This window comes from Orbicella faveolata, unplaced genomic scaffold (assembly GCF_042242905.1).
Source record: "Orbicella faveolata isolate gen_17 unplaced genomic scaffold, um_ofav_v1 contig_13, whole genome shotgun sequence".
Lineage (NCBI taxonomy): Eukaryota > Metazoa > Cnidaria > Anthozoa > Scleractinia > Merulinidae > Orbicella > Orbicella faveolata.
In genome coordinates, this window is record NW_028301540.1 from 28,015,001 (window position 1) to 28,032,956 (window position 17,956).

The window sequence follows — 17,956 nt, forward strand, 5'->3', positions numbered from 1 at the left end:
CGCTCGATGGCGCCAATTTCGCCACTCGATGACTATTACTAATAGTCCCCTAGTAGCGTAGCCAATCAAAATGCAGGATTTACATTAGTCCACTAGTTGGGTGATACTAATATGCAGTAGGAATGTTTGGGCAACTTAATACACACCTAGTGCGATAAGTCACTTTAGGCTTCCAGACATAACTGAGATGCCATATTCAATTGCCAAGTCCAAACATTGACGATGCAGTTACTGGTTTAACGCGAAAATTATGTGGTTTGAAATAGTAAGTGTTGTCATTCCAATTAACGACCCCACCCCTGTAAGTTGAGATGTATAAGGCCGGTCCGGAAACTGTCGTCCAGTACCACGCCAATAATATATCTAACTCGAGCAATACAGACCATTCATTCAACACTTTTTCACGACTTTCCAACAAAATCAAACCTTGATAAAATTGATATGATAAATATACTTATTGACTGAGTGAGTGGGCAGGACAGCAAAATATGGCACCCGCTCTGGACGCGCGGACTCCGCTGTACTCAGTCCGTACCTCCTGACCTCGAGCTAGATATTTTCCCTTCCGGCCCTCTCACTCAGTCAATAAGCTCATACTATATTCACCTTGAGATGGTAACTTTCAGCATACGGGACGCTTTCAAATTCTCACAGCTTTCCAGTACAAAGTGTTCGAAGGATTCTATCAAGACTTTGTCAGGTTTGTAACCCAAACGACCATAAACTTCCTGGAAAAAAGCAACACCAATAACAACAACTGAAGGATCGATAGAGCACTGAAGAGCATCTTTGGCAAGGTAAGGCAAAATATTTAACATCAAAAGTATGAGTGTCGCATTTTTGGTCAGGTCATAAATAGGGTAGGGAAAATCACAGATTTTTGTGCTAAATAGGGTAAGGGTTTTGGGAGGCAGGCCTCACACCCCTCCCAATTTTTCTAGGAGTACTCCCCCCGGGGATTTAAGTTTGCTGTAATCCTAAGGTAGGGAGGAGATTGACAATATCTTCTACGTAAAGGAAAACTTTTGCCTGTTCGCAATATTCTGAACCTTTGCTTGCAATTGGCAATCATGCGTGCTGGTTGCCATATTTGTTTGTTACTTCATCGTGCTGGTTGCTACACAGGCATCTTAACGCGACAACAACATGACAGAGTCCATACTGAAAGCCAAGAATTGCATCTGTGGACAGCTGTTTCCACCTGGTTGGGTCTTGCCAGCACCGTCTAGCAGCAAAAAGTAGAGCAACCAGCTTGGGGGTTGATTGTCTACTTAATGTAAAATGTTTGCGGATCGGTCAATGTCACATGCAAAACGTGTGACCATGATCAATGGACAAAATCCGGAAAATAATGTCGTTGTCGCGATAAGGAAATTGCGGACCTACTAAAACTGTCCCGCAGAAAATACCTGGCCGAACCATGTTAAAAGTGAACAGCATTTCACACATCATCTGGAAGGGACTCTGTCACTGGTACTCATTCTGTCTGTTTGTCGGGAAAAAAAATATTTCCCTGAGAACCAATTCGTAACTTCGCCATGATTTTCTTGGCTATAAAATCCTCCGTAGGAAAAACGATGGCGACTGTACATTTTACAACAACACCATGCGGAGCCTACACAGCCCATAAAGTACAAGGAAAGCAATATTTTTGCAATATTTGCCCTCCTAGTTGTGCAAACGACATTTTGCATGCTAGGTTTGAAGATTTTAGAACGTTTAGGTATGTTTTAGTGAGCGTTGTTAAAGCTTTTGTGCGCTAAGAATTATGGGTAAATGTACCAGTCCCCATCTTTTTCCTACAGTAGGATTGAAGATTTTTTTTCCAGAATGTTCCTTTTGTATGAGAATTGATAACTAAACGAACGCCTTACCGGATTGCTGCCACCCATAGGACGGTTTGGGTAAAACAAGAAATTCCCCAGACTGTATGCTATCACCTTGTTGTCTTCAGTAACACAGTGTGGTTGTAGCACGTGAGGATGTGATCCAATGATGACGTGTGCACCAAGTGACATCAGGTGTTTGTTTATACGATGCTGGTAGGGACGCGGGCCTAAGGAGCGTTCTTGACCATAGTGTATAAAGACGACTATGATGTCTACCTTAGCCTTTAGGAGTTGACAAAAAAGATTGATGTTAATTCTTTGCGTCGTTGGTAAGGTTAACGAGCTAAACTCTTTGTTAATGAAAACATTTTATGCTTTTAACTTATGGTGGTTCAAACCTAAAAGTCTTTAAAATGCTTTTAAGGTAATGCATTTCAAATCCGTAATTGTACCCGGAGATGCCAGGGAAACCTTGCAGGTTTTACCAACTTGCAACCACATGCCTGCATGCCTCAGTTCAGAGCTAAGTTAATAATACTGTAGCCAGCTAGTTCAGTTCAGTAAATCAATACAGATATCTTCGTTTGTGTATGTTTTCCCATTGTATTGGAAAAATTACTTCTTTTTAATTCAAAAGTTAAATATAGTTTCCAAAAGCTTTAAACAGAACGAAAACTCCGTAAGTCAATCTCACGTCAGGTATGTTCTTAGCATCTTTGCCAATATAAGCTTCTGTTTATTTATTTATTTATTTTTTTAAATAGGCTTACAATAAGAAAAAAAGAGAATCGTTCCTAAATTGTTCACCCTTCGAACATAGGCTTTGTTTACACTTGGTGCCTTCCTGCGATTCTCGCTGAGCACTAATGTGAACACTGTTTCTCCACGTACCCACACCAGAATCCGGGCACAGTGTCCATGCCCTGGTACAAGGTCTCGACCTTGTAATCGGGCGCTAAATGGTAAAGGTAATGAGGTACTTATAGTACCCAGTGTCTGAAAACAAAACTGTTTTGTGTGGATGCCCAGGCACCAGCGCTAAAGCACCAAGTGTGAACACAGCCATAGTCTTCTAAGGGTCTGCGTGGGACAATGAGAAGATATAGATCACCCAACTATGACCTGAAAAGTAACACGTAAACAGAGTTGCGTGTTCTCAACTAACGTCACTTCATCCAGTGAGATTTCAAAGCCAAATCAAGCTTCACCGGACCTTAACTCTTTTGTTGACGAAAACGGTATTTTTGCCAACTTCAAGAACTCTGAAAGTTAATTTTCACTTTTAAGCAAGGGCAAGTGAACGCTACGTAACTTGTGATCACGAATTCTAAGATGTGGGCATTGTGCCGCCAAACTAATGAAAACTTAACCTACGAGGAATTCAACTAAAAAAAAGCCAATATCGTTTAGAGTACATTTCAAATCAACTAAAACCTAAGTGAATTACAACGATTACAAGCACTTCTATATCTCTGGATTCAAGCAATGCGATATTTTAAAAGTGTTCAACCGCGTAGTCGACGTCATAACGTCCCATTAAACTTGATTGCAAGTAAACATGGCGGCGCCCAGGAAATTAGAAATCCTAAAATAGCAGGAGCTAAACGCTCAGCATTCATAACAGGCAAAGAATTATCGACTTCAAATCGCTGAAATAATCCAAGACAAACACCAAATTATGATATGAAACAAAACTGCTTTTCTTTTAGCCATGATTCCCTTTCAAGATTTAAAACTGCAGTAACACCTGTTTTAGCTTCTTGATGTCTCTTGTAGCGATGTCATCTCGATAAACAGCAGGACCAGAATTGAACAACATCCTCATTTCGGAGCAATTTTTGTGTACGGATAAGGAATCACAATAACCAAGAAACCCTATCTTAATTCCGCGTCGTTCCAGTATCAGAGGTTCCTGCAAATACGAGAAAGAATAAGAGAGATAGAAAACTTCTAAATTAGAAGGAAGACTGAACTATCATAACAAACAGAAATTGGTCCTCTTCCTTACAGCCCGTTTGAAGGTGAGTCAGTTATGACAAACGGCAGCCCGGGGAAACAGAATCTTATTCAGGACTTTTATTTAGCAAGGCACATCACCTTGGAGCACGTTAGAGGAAAATTTATTACACCTTGGGTCAGAGATCCTTAACCAACCATTATGCCTAATTATCTAGCAGTAGACCTGCCCCGGTCCTGAGCTCTATCCTCCTTCACATAGCCTCGAAGATACCCAATCTATTATTGTACCTGGGAAGAGTCATATTTGCCATAAGTGACGCCAAAATATTTCACTCCTGTCTTTTTAAGAACGTCAACAGTAAAGTTGACACCTTCTGAACCAAAGTCGTTCAAGTGATTATTGGCTAGTGTCATAACATCAAATCCTGCAAAACTGAGAAGAAGCAAAGAATCATTTTTAAGGCAGTGGATCTGACTATGTGACGTCACAACTTTAAGAAGATAACGTGAATAAGTGTTTAAGTTACACTTGAGGTGTTTTTTCCATATTCTGACTATTTCATGTAAAGTAAACTCAGTGAAAATAAAACTACAAAAGAACTATCAAACTAAGCAGAAGGCAGCTTGGCCGAGTGGTCAGCGCGTCCTACATCACAATCCAGCGGTCGTGGGTTCGAGTTCCGCTCTGACCACTTCCTAGATTTGATTCAGGGAAGCCCCGAGTTCAAATCCGGCGGCCACGCTTGTAAATAGCCAACTGGTTTGCCTCCGGCCAATTGGAATTCTTAACAATGTTAAGTTCAATTTGAATTATTTGCTTCTGTTGCTTGCTTGGCCCCACTAGCCTTTGCGCTATAAAACTGCCCAGGGTAAATAAAGGTTACTTATTTTAAACCAAACGCGATTTAGTGACAAATATTGCCAGCCCCTAATTATCCGCTTTTACCTACGCTTTTAATGCTTCGACTGCCGACATCCGTTTTCCGCTGCTCGGTGATTAATAAATTGGCTCTGCGATTAATTTCACTCAGATTCAGAAGTGTTTTTAATAGCAAACTATAGCTAACTAACTATAACTATAGGAACAGAACCACATACATGCATAGAAACAGAAAACCCATGCGACTCTTTTCTTATGGCCAACATTGCCAGCGGCATGGATCGTGGGAGCGTGTGCCCTACGAAAAATGACGTCGCGCAACATGGAGGCCATCCTCCAGCGCATACCAAGTCGTGCAGTCTTGGTTTACAGCGTATATCTTTGATACTGGACATCCATGTTATGGTCAAAACAAGGTATCCGCTGACCAGTCTCGCGTGACCATAGCGCGGGATCAAGTTTAAAGCTCATCGAGATCAATTTTTTTGAAGTAGACCGCTGACCAAATGCTGTTTTTCGATAGTATCTCGGGCTCATGTTAACTTGTTGTAATCAGGGCCGGGTCTTTCGGAAGCCTGTTAACGATAACCCCGGTATAAAAATGTTTTTCACTGCTTATGGTTTGTGCAGTTTGAGGTTATTCAAACTGAAAAGAGACGGCCAAACAATTTAAACAAAAAACCTCACCGCAAAGTTACAAAACTTACATCGAAATTGTCCCTTTTCCTGTTAGCTTAATCGGGCCTTCAACAACCTGATCCAGGAGCTCCGCTTTTAAGCTTGGTTAAATCTATTTATTATTTTTAAACGGTGGCAGAAATTTGCCGGCGCGGGTCTCGGGTTGATTGCTTCGTAGAATTCACCTGTGTCCCATACACAGTTAGGCATCGATCAGTCTTCTTTATGACAGGAGTTTCCACAAATATCACGTCAAAATCGCCTTATAATCTTGCCGGAAATTCTCAAAAGATCTCCTTAATGCAAGTGAATATATGAAAGATCTTACATTTGTTCTGCAGAGAAAAATATGAAGACATGATTGATCACCCCAGTTATACACAACTTAAGCAGTTGTGAAATTAAAGCCTGAAAAAAAAAATTCAGGCCTGAACGAGATTCGAACCCATGACCTCTGCGATACCGGTGCAGTGCTTACCAACTGACCTACAAGCCAACTGAGAGCTGGTCACGTTGTGAGTTCGTAATATACCCGTAGATGATGAAGAATGCAAGTGAATATATGAAAGATCATACATTTGAACTGCGGAGAAAGATATGAAGACATGATTGATCACCCCAGTTATACACAACTTAAGCAGTTGTGAAATTAAAGCCTGAAAAAAATTCAGGCCTGAACGAGATTCGAACCCATGACCTCTGCGATACCGGTGCAGTGCTTACCAACTGACCTACAAGCCAACTGAGAGCTGGTCACGTTGTGAGTTCGTAATATACCCGTAGATGATGAAGAATGCAAGTGAATATATGAAAGATCATACATTTGAACTGCGGAGAAAGATATGAAGACATGATTGATCACCCCAGTTATACACAACTTAAGCAGTTGTGAAATTAAAGCCTGAAAAAAATTCAGGCCTGAACGAGATTCGAACCCATGACCTCTGCGATACCGGTGCAGTGCTTACCAACTGACCTACAAGCCAACTGAGAGCTGGTCACGTTGTGAGTTCGTAATATACCCGTAGATGATGAAGAATGCAAGTGAATATATGAAAGATCATAAATTTGAGCTGCGGAGAAAGATATGAAGACATGATTGATCACCGCAGTTATACACAACTTAAGCAGTTGTGAAATTAAAGCCTGAAAAAAATTCAGGCCTGAACGAGATTCGAACGCATGACCTCTGCGATACCGGTGCAGTGTTTACCAACTGACCTACAAGCCAACTGAGAGCTGGTCATGTTGTGAGTTCGTAATATCATACCCGTAGATGATGAAGAATGCAAGTAAATATGAAAGTTATTATTTTTTTTTAAGCATCTGAGCGGGCCGGATTCTTAAATCCTCGAATTTGATTGGCTAATCATACGCACGTGATCGGTCCAGCTTTTTACGATACGGCCCACGGGCCGGGTGTTTTCTTCGCTGCCTAAATTTCGCGCCTAAAAGTTAGCGGTAATCGTCAATCTTTTGCCTCTTTTACACGTCCATCGACGATTAGTCAACGCAAGTTTATCTCTGTTCACTTTAAAATGGCAAGGAAAGTCACTGTAAGTAAATTCAATTGAGTGTTTTGAAGTTGTGAGAGTTTGCTTGGTTGTTTGTAGCTTGGCGCTGTAATGCGTGTAATGGCGCTTAATCCTATGTTTCTCTCGCCGTAAAATTTGAGTCAATTCCGGTCAAGTTTACCTCTCTGATCGTTGCCGTATTTAGGAGAATTGCTGTAAAATACACTTAGCGAATTTTCTCGCTTTCTGCGATTCAATTTAGGGTAGAAAAGTCTGATTTCAAGTGATTTTGATAGCAACGACTGCCGGACGAACTGTTTTTGTACTTAAAACTTCAAACTTCGCACGAAATTTCACACCGCAAAAAACAAATTTTGGGGAACTTAACTGGTGAAATAAATACAACTAACATAAAGTAGTTCGAAAAAAAATCTGTTCTTTAATACATCTGTGTTTGTCTACTATCTGAGTTACTCGCTCGTTGCGAAGATTTTTACAAATTGTTAGTAGACGGCGCGCAAGCGACATGTACTAAAACCCGAAACAACGAATCGAAACCACCAAAACGAGCGAAACGAGCGAAACGAAACCACCAAAACGAGCGAAACGAGCGAAACGAAACCACCGAAACAAGCGAAACGAGCGAAACGAAACCACCAAAACGAGCGAAACGAGCGAAACGAAACCACCGAAACAAGCGAAACGAGCGAAACGAAACCACCAAAACGAGCGAAACGAGCGAAACGAAACCACCGAAACAAGCGAAACGAGCGAAACGAAACCACCAAAACGAGCGAAACGAGCGAAACGAAACCACCGAAACAAGCGAAACGACCGAAACGAAACCACCAAAACGAGCGAAACGAGCGAAACGAAACCACCGAAACAAGCGAAACGAGCGAAACGAAACCACCAAAACGAGCGAAACGAGCGAAACGAAACCACCGAAACAAGCGAAACGACCGAAATGAGTAAAATAGTAAGTAAATAAATAAAAAAGTTTAAAAAAGCCTTGATCTCTAGCACGTTACAATGGCGCCGGATCTCGTACCCAGATTCTGCTCTTTAAGCCACATGTGTGACATCGTGACATCACAAACCTGAAAGGTGGATGAGCGCAAGCGTGTCGAGCAGGAAGACATCGAGAAAAAGGTGGATATTTTCACATTCTGAATGGTATTCTAGCTAAAACAAGAAATCTAATTTCGAAGAAAGGTTTTTTGGTCGTATCGTGGATTCTTAGACGGTGGCGAATCGAATGGTCTTTTCGAGAATGACTTTGCAGCATTCTTCGTGCGAACCAGGACTTTCTTTAATATATATCTCTAAAGAAAAACGATGGCGACTTGACAGGCTTTAGTCATATTAACGTCAGGCCTTCGTGACTCCTGCAGTTCTCAAAGTAATTTCTTATTAGGCGCTCAGCTCTTGACGGATATTCTTGAGATTGTGTTTCCGTACATCCTGGGCTCGGCGTTGTCGATTCGCCACCGCCTAAGAATCCACGATACGACCAGAAAACCTTTCTTTGAAATTACATTTCTTGTTTTAGCTAGAATGCCATTCAAAATGTGAAAATTACTCACCCTTTTCTCGATGTCTTCGTGGTCGTCGTCGACACCCTTACGCTCATCCATCTTCCAGGTTTGAGATGTAACTATGTCACACATGTGGATCTGGGTACGAGATCCGGCTGCCATAGTAACGTGCCAGAGATCAAGGCTGGTTTTTTTTTTGTCACTTTTTCATTTATTTATTTATTATTTTACTCGTTTCGGTCGTTTCGGTCGTTGCGGTGGTTTCGTTCGGTGGTTTCGTTTCGCTCGTTTCGTTTCGTTGTTTCGGCTTTTAGTAGATGCCCGCGCGAGCCGATTCAATTACAAAGTTGCGTACACAAACCCATTTGTAATGTGTAAAACCAATTTACTTCAGGAGAAAAAAAATAAACATGTTATTTGCTGGCTTGGGGTCGGTCCGTATAGTGAAAAACTGTGACCTTGGGCTGCGGCCTCGGGCAGCATTTTCAAGACCTCGGTCACAGTTTTTCACGGTACGGACCTCCTAGCTGGCAAATAACATATATATCATACATTTGAACTGCGGAAAAAGATATGAACACATGATTGATCATCACAGTTATACACAACTTAAGCAGTTGTGAAATTAAAGCCTGAAAACAATTCTGCTGAAGTTGTGTATAACTGCGATGATCAATCATGTCTTCAGATCTCCTTAATGTCACCAAAAAGTTTCTAAATATCTCGAAAAACCCTCTAACTGTCTCTTGTTATTGTCGCAAAAATGCACCAATTTTGAACCACCTGGGCCAAAAATGATAAAAATTTCTTGCAGTGGCAGGAGCTGAGGAAGAAGGTTCAGGCGCTTCGATGTTGCCAGCATCCGCCATTTTTGAAATTTGTTCCTTCAGCGCTTATAGTGATATGGAACACATTTTTTGAGTGGAAAATAGCTGAACTGGATTGTTTCTGGAATAAAACTGAGTCTTGTTTCAAGTGAATATCGAGGAAAACACAGGGCTAAGCCAAAAAAAGCTATGAATATTTCTAAATATTCCTAAATTTTCTAAATATCTCAATATTTCCTAACTATCTCGGAAAATTCTAAATATCCCAAAATGTATCCGGATATTGTTGGAAAGGGTTATTCAAGACTCTTGATACGATTATTATACCTCAATGCTGGGGCAGCCTCTGGACTCGCATCTAGTAACACTGACTTTTTTCCTTTGTATATGTGGCCATACACATCTTGGCTGACAAAAGGAGATTCCAAATTACCAACTGAAATATCAGCTTGTCTGATGTGTGGTGCAACCTCATTGAACGAGTCATTGTATGTGTGATACTTGTGTTCCACGTAATATTTCACCGGACCAGAGAAGGAAATATCTCCCACAAAAAGTAAAGTGACTTGATCTGCGAAGTAACATAAGAGAAATATCTTTAGAGCCTTACGTTGAGCTGTTGATGAGGCGTTGAACTAAAACAAGTTTAATCCTACAATGGCCTGAATTTCGACGAAAATCAGTAACAGGATATATTAGGAGGAGCATAATTGTTATTAATCAACATTGTAGCTCAAGTAGGTTTTTTCTAAACTTCATTGTATGAAGCCTTGATTTGTATATAACTGTAACCTGCTTGAATGTTCTCCTAGCCGATTAATTCTAATTAACACACGTTAGTTATTTTGCTGTTGTGAACAATTTCAGAATAATTACCAGAAGTGAATATAGATATTGAATTAGGCATTCTGATTGCTCGATAATCTCAGCAAAACTTCAAGGGAAGGATTTTAAGCCAAGTCACCTTCTGCTATGCTGGCAAGTAAAATTGGCGGCTGGATATTTCAAATGTAAAACAAAAAATAGCCTTTGTTTGATCCAAACTGGGATTCTTGAAAATATTAAGTTGCGACTAGGCCTTTCCACAAATATCGGGATATTTTGGGGGATATTTAGAATTTTCCCAAGATATTTAGAAAATATTAAGATATTATATTTAGAAAATTTAGGAAAATATAGAAATATTAATAACTTTTATTGGCTTATTGTGCGCTATTCCCTTGAAACAAGACTCAGTTTTATGCCAGAAACAATCCAGTTGAGTGATTTCCCACTCAAAAAAATTTGTATTCCATATCACTAAAAGGGCTGAAGGAACAAATTTCAAAAATGGCGGATGCTGGTAACATGGAAGCGCCTGAATCGTCTTCCTTAACTCCTGCCACTGTAAGAAAAACGTGTAAGAAAAACGTGTAAGAAAGACATCAGAGAAGCGTGTTGTTTAGATAAACGAAAAGTTAATTGTTAGTGTTATTGTTTCTTTTTTGCCGTTTATAAATGTTAAAATTTCACATCAGTGTATATATATTATAGGCAAGGAAGCCCAGAGAAGCCAATGTAAAGACTAAGACTAATGTAAAGTGCCACCTTGAATACTTATAAATTCAAAGCAGAATCCCAGGGCTATAATGTTGTCGACAATTCAAGCGTTGTGAACACTGTCTTTCCTTTGACCGTGTTTAAGTGACATTCACTGCAATGAGTAATAATCAGAGGAAATTCTCTTGGAGCACAAATTACGAAAGAGGTCACTTTTGGAATCACACAAATTACTTATTGCATTTTAAATTCTTTCAAGTTCTAAATACCGACTGAATATTCACCAAACCGTCCGGAAACATTGGACGAACAGCCTGTTCGCTGGAGACGCCACTGTTAAGAGGCTGTCTCTGTAAGAACCGACCACTGATTTTACTTCGAAAATTCGATTTTTCTCATAAGCTGGGATTTCGAAGCCCTTACCTAGCCAATCACTAAAATGAGTTTTATTTTATTAAAAATTCCAATTGAAGTTTTCTAGGATTGATTGAAGTTCGGTCCACTCGACACAAGTTTCATGCCCGCCGAAACTGGAAAAATAGCACATATTGCCGGCGCTCTAAAAGAAAGTAATATTCGCTCAAAAGTCGCAGTTCTTTTTTTCAACCATAGATATGTCATAGCAGTTTGTTTAGCCCTGTTGCAATTATAATTCAATGTTGTTCCTTCAACGGTTAAAATAAGATTTTCTACCCGTTAAATCGAGTTTTGAACCAAACGCGAAAATAGCTCTACTTTGCAGGCACGTTTTAAAAATGTGGCACCTGTTTGAAACTGCTGAACTACATGAATAGAAAGCATAAATGACCGTCAATTTAAAACAACAATAAAACTTGTCTGCCCACTAGGTTTTCAAAACTAACGACCGCTTAAAGTTCAGGAAATTTTGAAAATATTCCAGTGAGTAACTAACACACTCGCCTTCGTAAAGTGCTCCGATAAATTCCCGTAAATCTCTTACCTGGTTTCAAGATTAAAGTTTTGGTCCTTTGTATCGATCCTTGAAACCTAGGTAGCATTAAAACTGCCAGCTTTTCCTTCCAACTGTAGGTTTGTATATAAAGCAGATTTACACGTTCCTCATCTGTGTCGAGCGTGACCGTCACATACTTCGATGTTCTTTGTATTACTGACCATTGTTTTCCTCGAAGCCGGTTTACTCATGTAGACTCCTCTTGAAAGGTTTGTAGAAGCACTCTTTTGGACAACTCTCGGCACACACACATGTATGAACAGTAAACGGTGATTCGGGAAGCCAAGGAAGGATTGATAAATGCCACGGCCATTTCTTGATAAATGCCACACTTATTTCTTGGGCAGTTGATTATTTTACTCGCCGTTTATCTGTTCCTATATTTCGTGGCCGGATTTTCCGAATGCATAATTAAAGCTCAAATGAAAGGTCAATCTCAGCTACAGTATCTTTAGCAATTTTTGTTTACTGGACGTTAATTTGTTAAAATAACACTGCTCTTTGCTGATAATTCTGTAACAGTTTTTGTTTACAGTTCTATAAATGTTTGTTCCGTGCGGTAAAAACGAGTCTCAACTTAATTTTTTAAGAATCCCAGTTTAGATCAAATGAAGGTAAATTTTACAAATCAGAATGAACGGCGCTTACCTTTCTTCGCAGAAACGGCCATCAAAGTCAATGACATTACAAAGTAAGCGATTAAATTCATTACGAGATTTTTTTCCCCTGGCAAGTGGCTTTGCTATTCAGTAAAAGTCATTACTCAACCCATATTCCGTGACTTTCTACCCAGCAGAGAAGTTTTAATTAATTATTGATCAGTTTACCCCTTATTTAACGTCCTTAACAAATATGGAGGGGCGGGTGGGAGGCATTTTTAAACACAGCCTACTCGAATCACATATTGTTTCAACTGTAGCAAATTTTTCATCACTAAATGTTAAACCAAAAACCAACATTTCGTTTGTTTATTTGCAAAAGTAATCTAGCAATAACTTCAGTAACATTCATTGAATTCAAGTACCTGTTAGGATCTGTTAAAAATACACAGGGGCGGTACGTCATGGTTGGTGAGCTTATCCGCTGTCTCATTTACGAAATAAAAAGTTTAAAACCCTGGCCATGCTAACCGGGCTCGCAAGTAGTCGCAAGTCATCATAAGTTGAACTTGCGTAGACACTTGCGTTGGGTGGCCAAACGGACTCGCAAGTTTCCACGCAAGTACACGCAAGTCGAAAACAAAAAACATTTCCAGGCTACGGGCTTTGTTCCGCGTGGCCAAAATGAAAGACATATCCTGTATTCCATTGGCTAATAGGTTGCTGCAGCAACGAATGGACGTCATTCAACTTGCGTTGACTTGGGTTGGGCGGCTAAACCGTCAAGAACTTACGTCGACTCGCGTGCAAATTTGATCTCGACCAAAGTGAGCACAAGTCATTGCCAGTGCACGCAAGGCCTGTCCAAACGGAATCGCAAGTAAACCCAACTTTTTAACTTGCGTCTACTCGCGAGTCGGTTTTCTCAGGGTGGAACAAGCGAACGAGATTGTTTTCTAACAGGTGAGCTTTTGAGCCTTTAACAATTAGAAAATAGAGATCGTCCAAGCGAACAATTAAGTAAACCGCAATTAGAGAAAACGAGAAAATAGAAAGCGAAAACGTCTCGAAAGCAATAACTTTCGAATGTAGTGATAAGTTTCCATGGTTGTTAGCGAACGTTTTTTCATTCTTTTAAAAGCATTTTCAAAGCAACGACACCCTGAAAAAATACGTCCGCCCTGCGCACATATGTGGGTTTAGTGTCCTATGGCGTAGTTGAATTTGACAGCTCTTTAAGAAAGACCGGCGGGGTTCTTATTGAAAACGGTGGTGTGTGAAGATTATTATTAATTCCTCGTGTACTAAGTTTAGTTTGGTTTTGAGTTTCGAGAGGAAGCACATTGTAAAAAAAACATCTTGGAATCAGTGGTGGAGTTTTATTACAAAAAGAACCTTTGAAGCGGCTCTGTTGTACATGGACGCAGAAGACAATTTGTTGACACTGTACGAGCAGTATCTCTCGGCTTAATTTACACTTTCTGAATTGACCTTTTAGATTCAATACAATACAATAAATCAAAGAGAAAATTAAGGGAAATTTAGCGTCAGTGTAAATCGCCTAACCGAAACTGAGAAACGTTGCCCGACGTGTTTTTCTCTTAATTTCACCCGAAAAGTACTCTGCTATACACAACTCACTTAGCGCCCTTAGATTTCTTGAAGCGTTGTGCGCATCTTTCAAACGACATATACGTCTAGCTATGAAAGATCTTCAGAGAAATGGAGGGTTTTTTTATAATTAAGCCCTTTGGTCCACTATACTGTATGCAAAAGAACAAGATCGTTTTACATTAGAAGCCTGGGTGCCAATTGTCTTCCAGTAGCTCTAGAAATAACGTGCAGTGTCATATGAATGCTCCTTAAATTAGGTGAAAGTCTGAAGAGAAGAGTGAACCCACAATATTTACTTGTTACCTTCTTACCCATGATCATTAGAGCGCCGGCGAGATAAGAGAAAGGGACACCGATGAATGAAATTTGCAAGAGAAGGGCTTGGCAGGAGAAAGGCCGAGTCTAACAAAGATATTCAGACACGCATTAGACCTAGAACTTGACGATCAGTTGATATTGTAATGAATAGCGTGTTTTGATTGCCTCTTGCCAGTTTGCTTTTTGGTTTTGCACTGAAGTTGATGAGATCTTGTAAAGAAAACCAGATGCTGAAAGTACCAACCTGAGAGGCATGAATTGAACCTTAAAGCAATTAACCCTGTTAACTCTATTTAACTCTTTGCTAGCTTTTCGCTCTTCACAGGAATCTTACATTAGGAACGCAAAGAATGGACGCACAGGAATCCTCACAGAAGAATCTTACATTAGGAACGCGAAGAATTCTTACACAGAAATGCAGCGAAGGCTTGCATATATCTCGAGCCCACGTGGCTTTGGTCACTTGGACGCGAGGCAAAAAGGGGAGCCTTGTCAATTGCGATTCCGTTTGGACAGGCCTTGCGTGCACTGGCAATGACTTGTGCTCACTTTGGTCGAGATCAAATTTGCACGCGAGTCGACGTAAGTTCTTGACGGTTTAGCCGCCCAACCCAAGTCAACGCAAGTTGAATGACGTCCATTCGTTGCTGCAACAACCTATTAGCCAATGGAATACAGGATATGTCTTTCATTTTGGCCACGCGGAACAAAGCCCCTAGCCTGGAAATGTTTTTTGTTTTCGACTTGCGTGCACTTGCGAGGAAACTTGCGAGTCCGTTTGGCCACCCAACGCAAGTGTCTACGCAAGTTCAACTTATGATGACTTGCGACTACTTGCGAGCCCGGTTAGCATGGCCAGGGTTTTAAACTTTTTATTTCGTAAATGAGACAGCGGATAAGCTCACCAACCATGACGTACCGCCCCTGTGTATTTTTAACAGATCCTAACAGGTACTTGAATTCAATGAATGTTACTGAAGTTATTGCTAGATTACTTTTGCAAATAAACAAACGAAATGTTGGTTTTTGGTTTAACATTTAGTGATGAAAAATTTGCTACAGTTGAAACAATATGTGATTCGAGTAGGCTGTGTTTAAAAATGCCTCCCACCCGCCCCTCCATATTTGTTAAGGACGTTAAATAAGGGGTAAACTGATCAATAATTAATTAAAACTTCTCTGTTGTACATGGACGCAGAAGACAATTTGTTGACACTGTATGAGCAGTATCTCTCGGCTTAATTTACACTTTCTGAATTGACCTTTTAGATTCAATACAATACAATAAATCAAAGAGAAAATTAAGAGAAATTTAGCGTCAGTGTAAATCGCCTAACCGAAACTGAGAAACGTTGCCCGACGTGTTTTTCTCTTAATTTCACCCGAAAAGTACTCTGCTACACACAACTCACTTAGCGCCCTTAGATTTCTTGAAGCGTTGTGCGCGTCTTTCAAACGACATATACGTCTAGCTGTTACAATATGGACACAATAGATTGTTTATTGACGTTGATATGATTCACGTGACATTTGATCATAATATGATTGGCATCACTTATATATTCAATTCTCTCGATAGCTCACTGAACGTGTAAGATCACGAAAGTAAGAGACCTGATTAAAAGCACTTTCGATTGACTTCTGAAGAGCCGTTTGTACGTCTCCTGATAGTGGACAAAACCGAACGTGTTACACTAGCTATGAAAGATCTTCAGAGAAATGGAGGTTTTTTTTTATAATTAAGCCCTTTGGTCCACTATACGGTATGCAAAAGAACAAGATCGTTTTACATTAGAAGCCTGGGTGCCAATTGTCTTCCAATAGCTCTAGAAATAACGTGCAGTGTCATATGAATGCTCCTTAAATTAGGTGAAAGTCTGAAAAGAAGAGTGAACCCACAATATTTACTTGTTACCTTCTTACCCATGATCATTAGAGCGCCGGCGAGATAAGAGAAAGGGACACCGATGAATGAAATTTGCAAGAGAAGGGCTTGGCAGGAGAAAGGCCGAGTCTAACAAAGATATTCAGACACGCATTAGACCTAGAACTTGACGATCAGTTGATATTGTAATGAATAGCGTGTTTTGATTGCCTCTTGTCAGTTTGCTTTTTGGTTTTGCACTGAAGTTGATAAGATCTTGTAAAGAAAACCAGATGCTGAAAGTACCAACCTGAGAGGCATGAATTGAACCTTAAAGCAATTAACCCTGTTAACTCTATTTAACTCTTTGCTAGCTTTTCGCTCTTCACAGGAATCTTACATTAGGAACGCAAAGAATGGACGCACAGGAATCCTCACAGAAGAATCTTACATTAGGAACGCGAAGAATTCTTACACAGAAATGCAGCGAAGGCTTGCATATATCTCGAGCCCACGTGGCTTTGGTCACTTGGACGCGAGGCAAAAAGGGGAGCCTTGTCAATTTACAATTAAACATCTGGTTCGCTGTAAACGGCGAATGAGATCACCGACAGAGACGGAGTGAAATTATACACTGGTTGACTTACAGAACAACAAAGCACAGTGTGGAAATAGATATGTGCGAAGCTTGAAAACTTCATCAAAAAATAATATCTCCATCAGCTTTTTGTAATGAATTTCTTCATTTACCTTCTGTTGCCAATGTTGTCCTGCACTGTTATTAGTGAGAGAAAAGGTAAGAGCCCGATTTTTTGTTAGGTGGTTAAATGCCTTTTGTTTAGCGTTAGTTGGAAGGTTTGCACACAATTTTAGCCGAAAAAGGTCAATGTTGCCCACGCCATTTTTTGAGTTCCTGGGTGGAGTGGTGTAAAGGCTAAAAGCACACAGTAAGACACAAGAACTCTCAGGAAATCGTTCTTAAGTCTTTGAGCTCCAACATCGAGTGGGGAGGGAAAGTTTTGATCAATGGAGTTGATTGCCCTACCGTTAGATCGAAGCGACTTTGATAACAACCAGCTCTTTTCGCTCGGCTTGGCGCTTGGAGACACGCGACTTTCCGCCCTCCTCCCCCCTAATGTCGCTTGTTTGTTTCGCCGACAATTCTCCGATAATCGTAAGCGTAATGTCGACCAGCTTCGATTTAATTCCCTCAGAGTGACTTACAACAAAAGCCTTTTGTATAGAGGAGGCTGATCCGGAACAATAGGCCATTTCTTCATACGAAGCCGGAGAAAAACCCTCGGAGGAAAACCTTAGCCCAATAAGCTCGATCCACATATGAAGCCAGCCTCAGGATTCCATGCAAGATCACAAGGAGGGAGATGACCGCTCTCACCATTTAACCATTCCTGCTCCCACGAGTCATTTCAGATGTGCTTGTCGTCTTCCTGGTTTACCGCATAGGTTTCTGGGTCTTGTGGCACGTGTGTTGTTCTGCTTGTTCGCCTGCGGCAATTGCCTCTTTATTCCCTGGATTTTGAATTACAATCCACCCAGGTAAATTTTTATTTATTTCAGAACCCACCTTTCGAAACTCGCTTTTCTTTCAGTTGTGAATCCAATACTGAAAGAGGAAGGGGGAATCAAGAGACCAGGTTATACATTTCGAATAATGACAATGTCACCGGTGATTTTTTTGGTATTTAAATGCTACCTGCTAAAAACGCGCATATTTTGCAGCTTGTTTCTAATATCGCTCGTTTTCACTACGTGGAATTGTTTATCGATGTTTCATCCTGTCCACGGCATATGCCAAGCTTGTTT

At 40.4% G+C, this 17,956-nt stretch overlaps 1 protein-coding gene across 1 annotated transcript in view; it reads right to left on the reverse strand.

Annotated features, from left to right (window-relative positions):
- Positions 1-13,175, reverse strand: part of LOC149115873 (uncharacterized) — a 15,267-nt gene extending 2,092 nt beyond the window's left edge. The window contains exons 1-6 of the mRNA XM_089285291.1: positions 12,386-13,175; positions 9,553-9,796; positions 4,077-4,221; positions 3,577-3,741; positions 1,875-2,111; positions 607-728 (exon numbers count right to left, since the gene is read on the reverse strand). Coding sequence (XP_089141417.1) covers positions 607-728; positions 1,875-2,111; positions 3,577-3,741; positions 4,077-4,221; positions 9,553-9,796; positions 12,386-12,446 — 974 coding nt within the window. The 5' untranslated portion in view covers positions 12,447-13,175. The remainder of the gene's footprint in view (positions 1-606; positions 729-1,874; positions 2,112-3,576; positions 3,742-4,076; positions 4,222-9,552; positions 9,797-12,385) is intronic.
- Between the last annotated feature and the right edge of the window lie 4,781 nt (positions 13,176-17,956).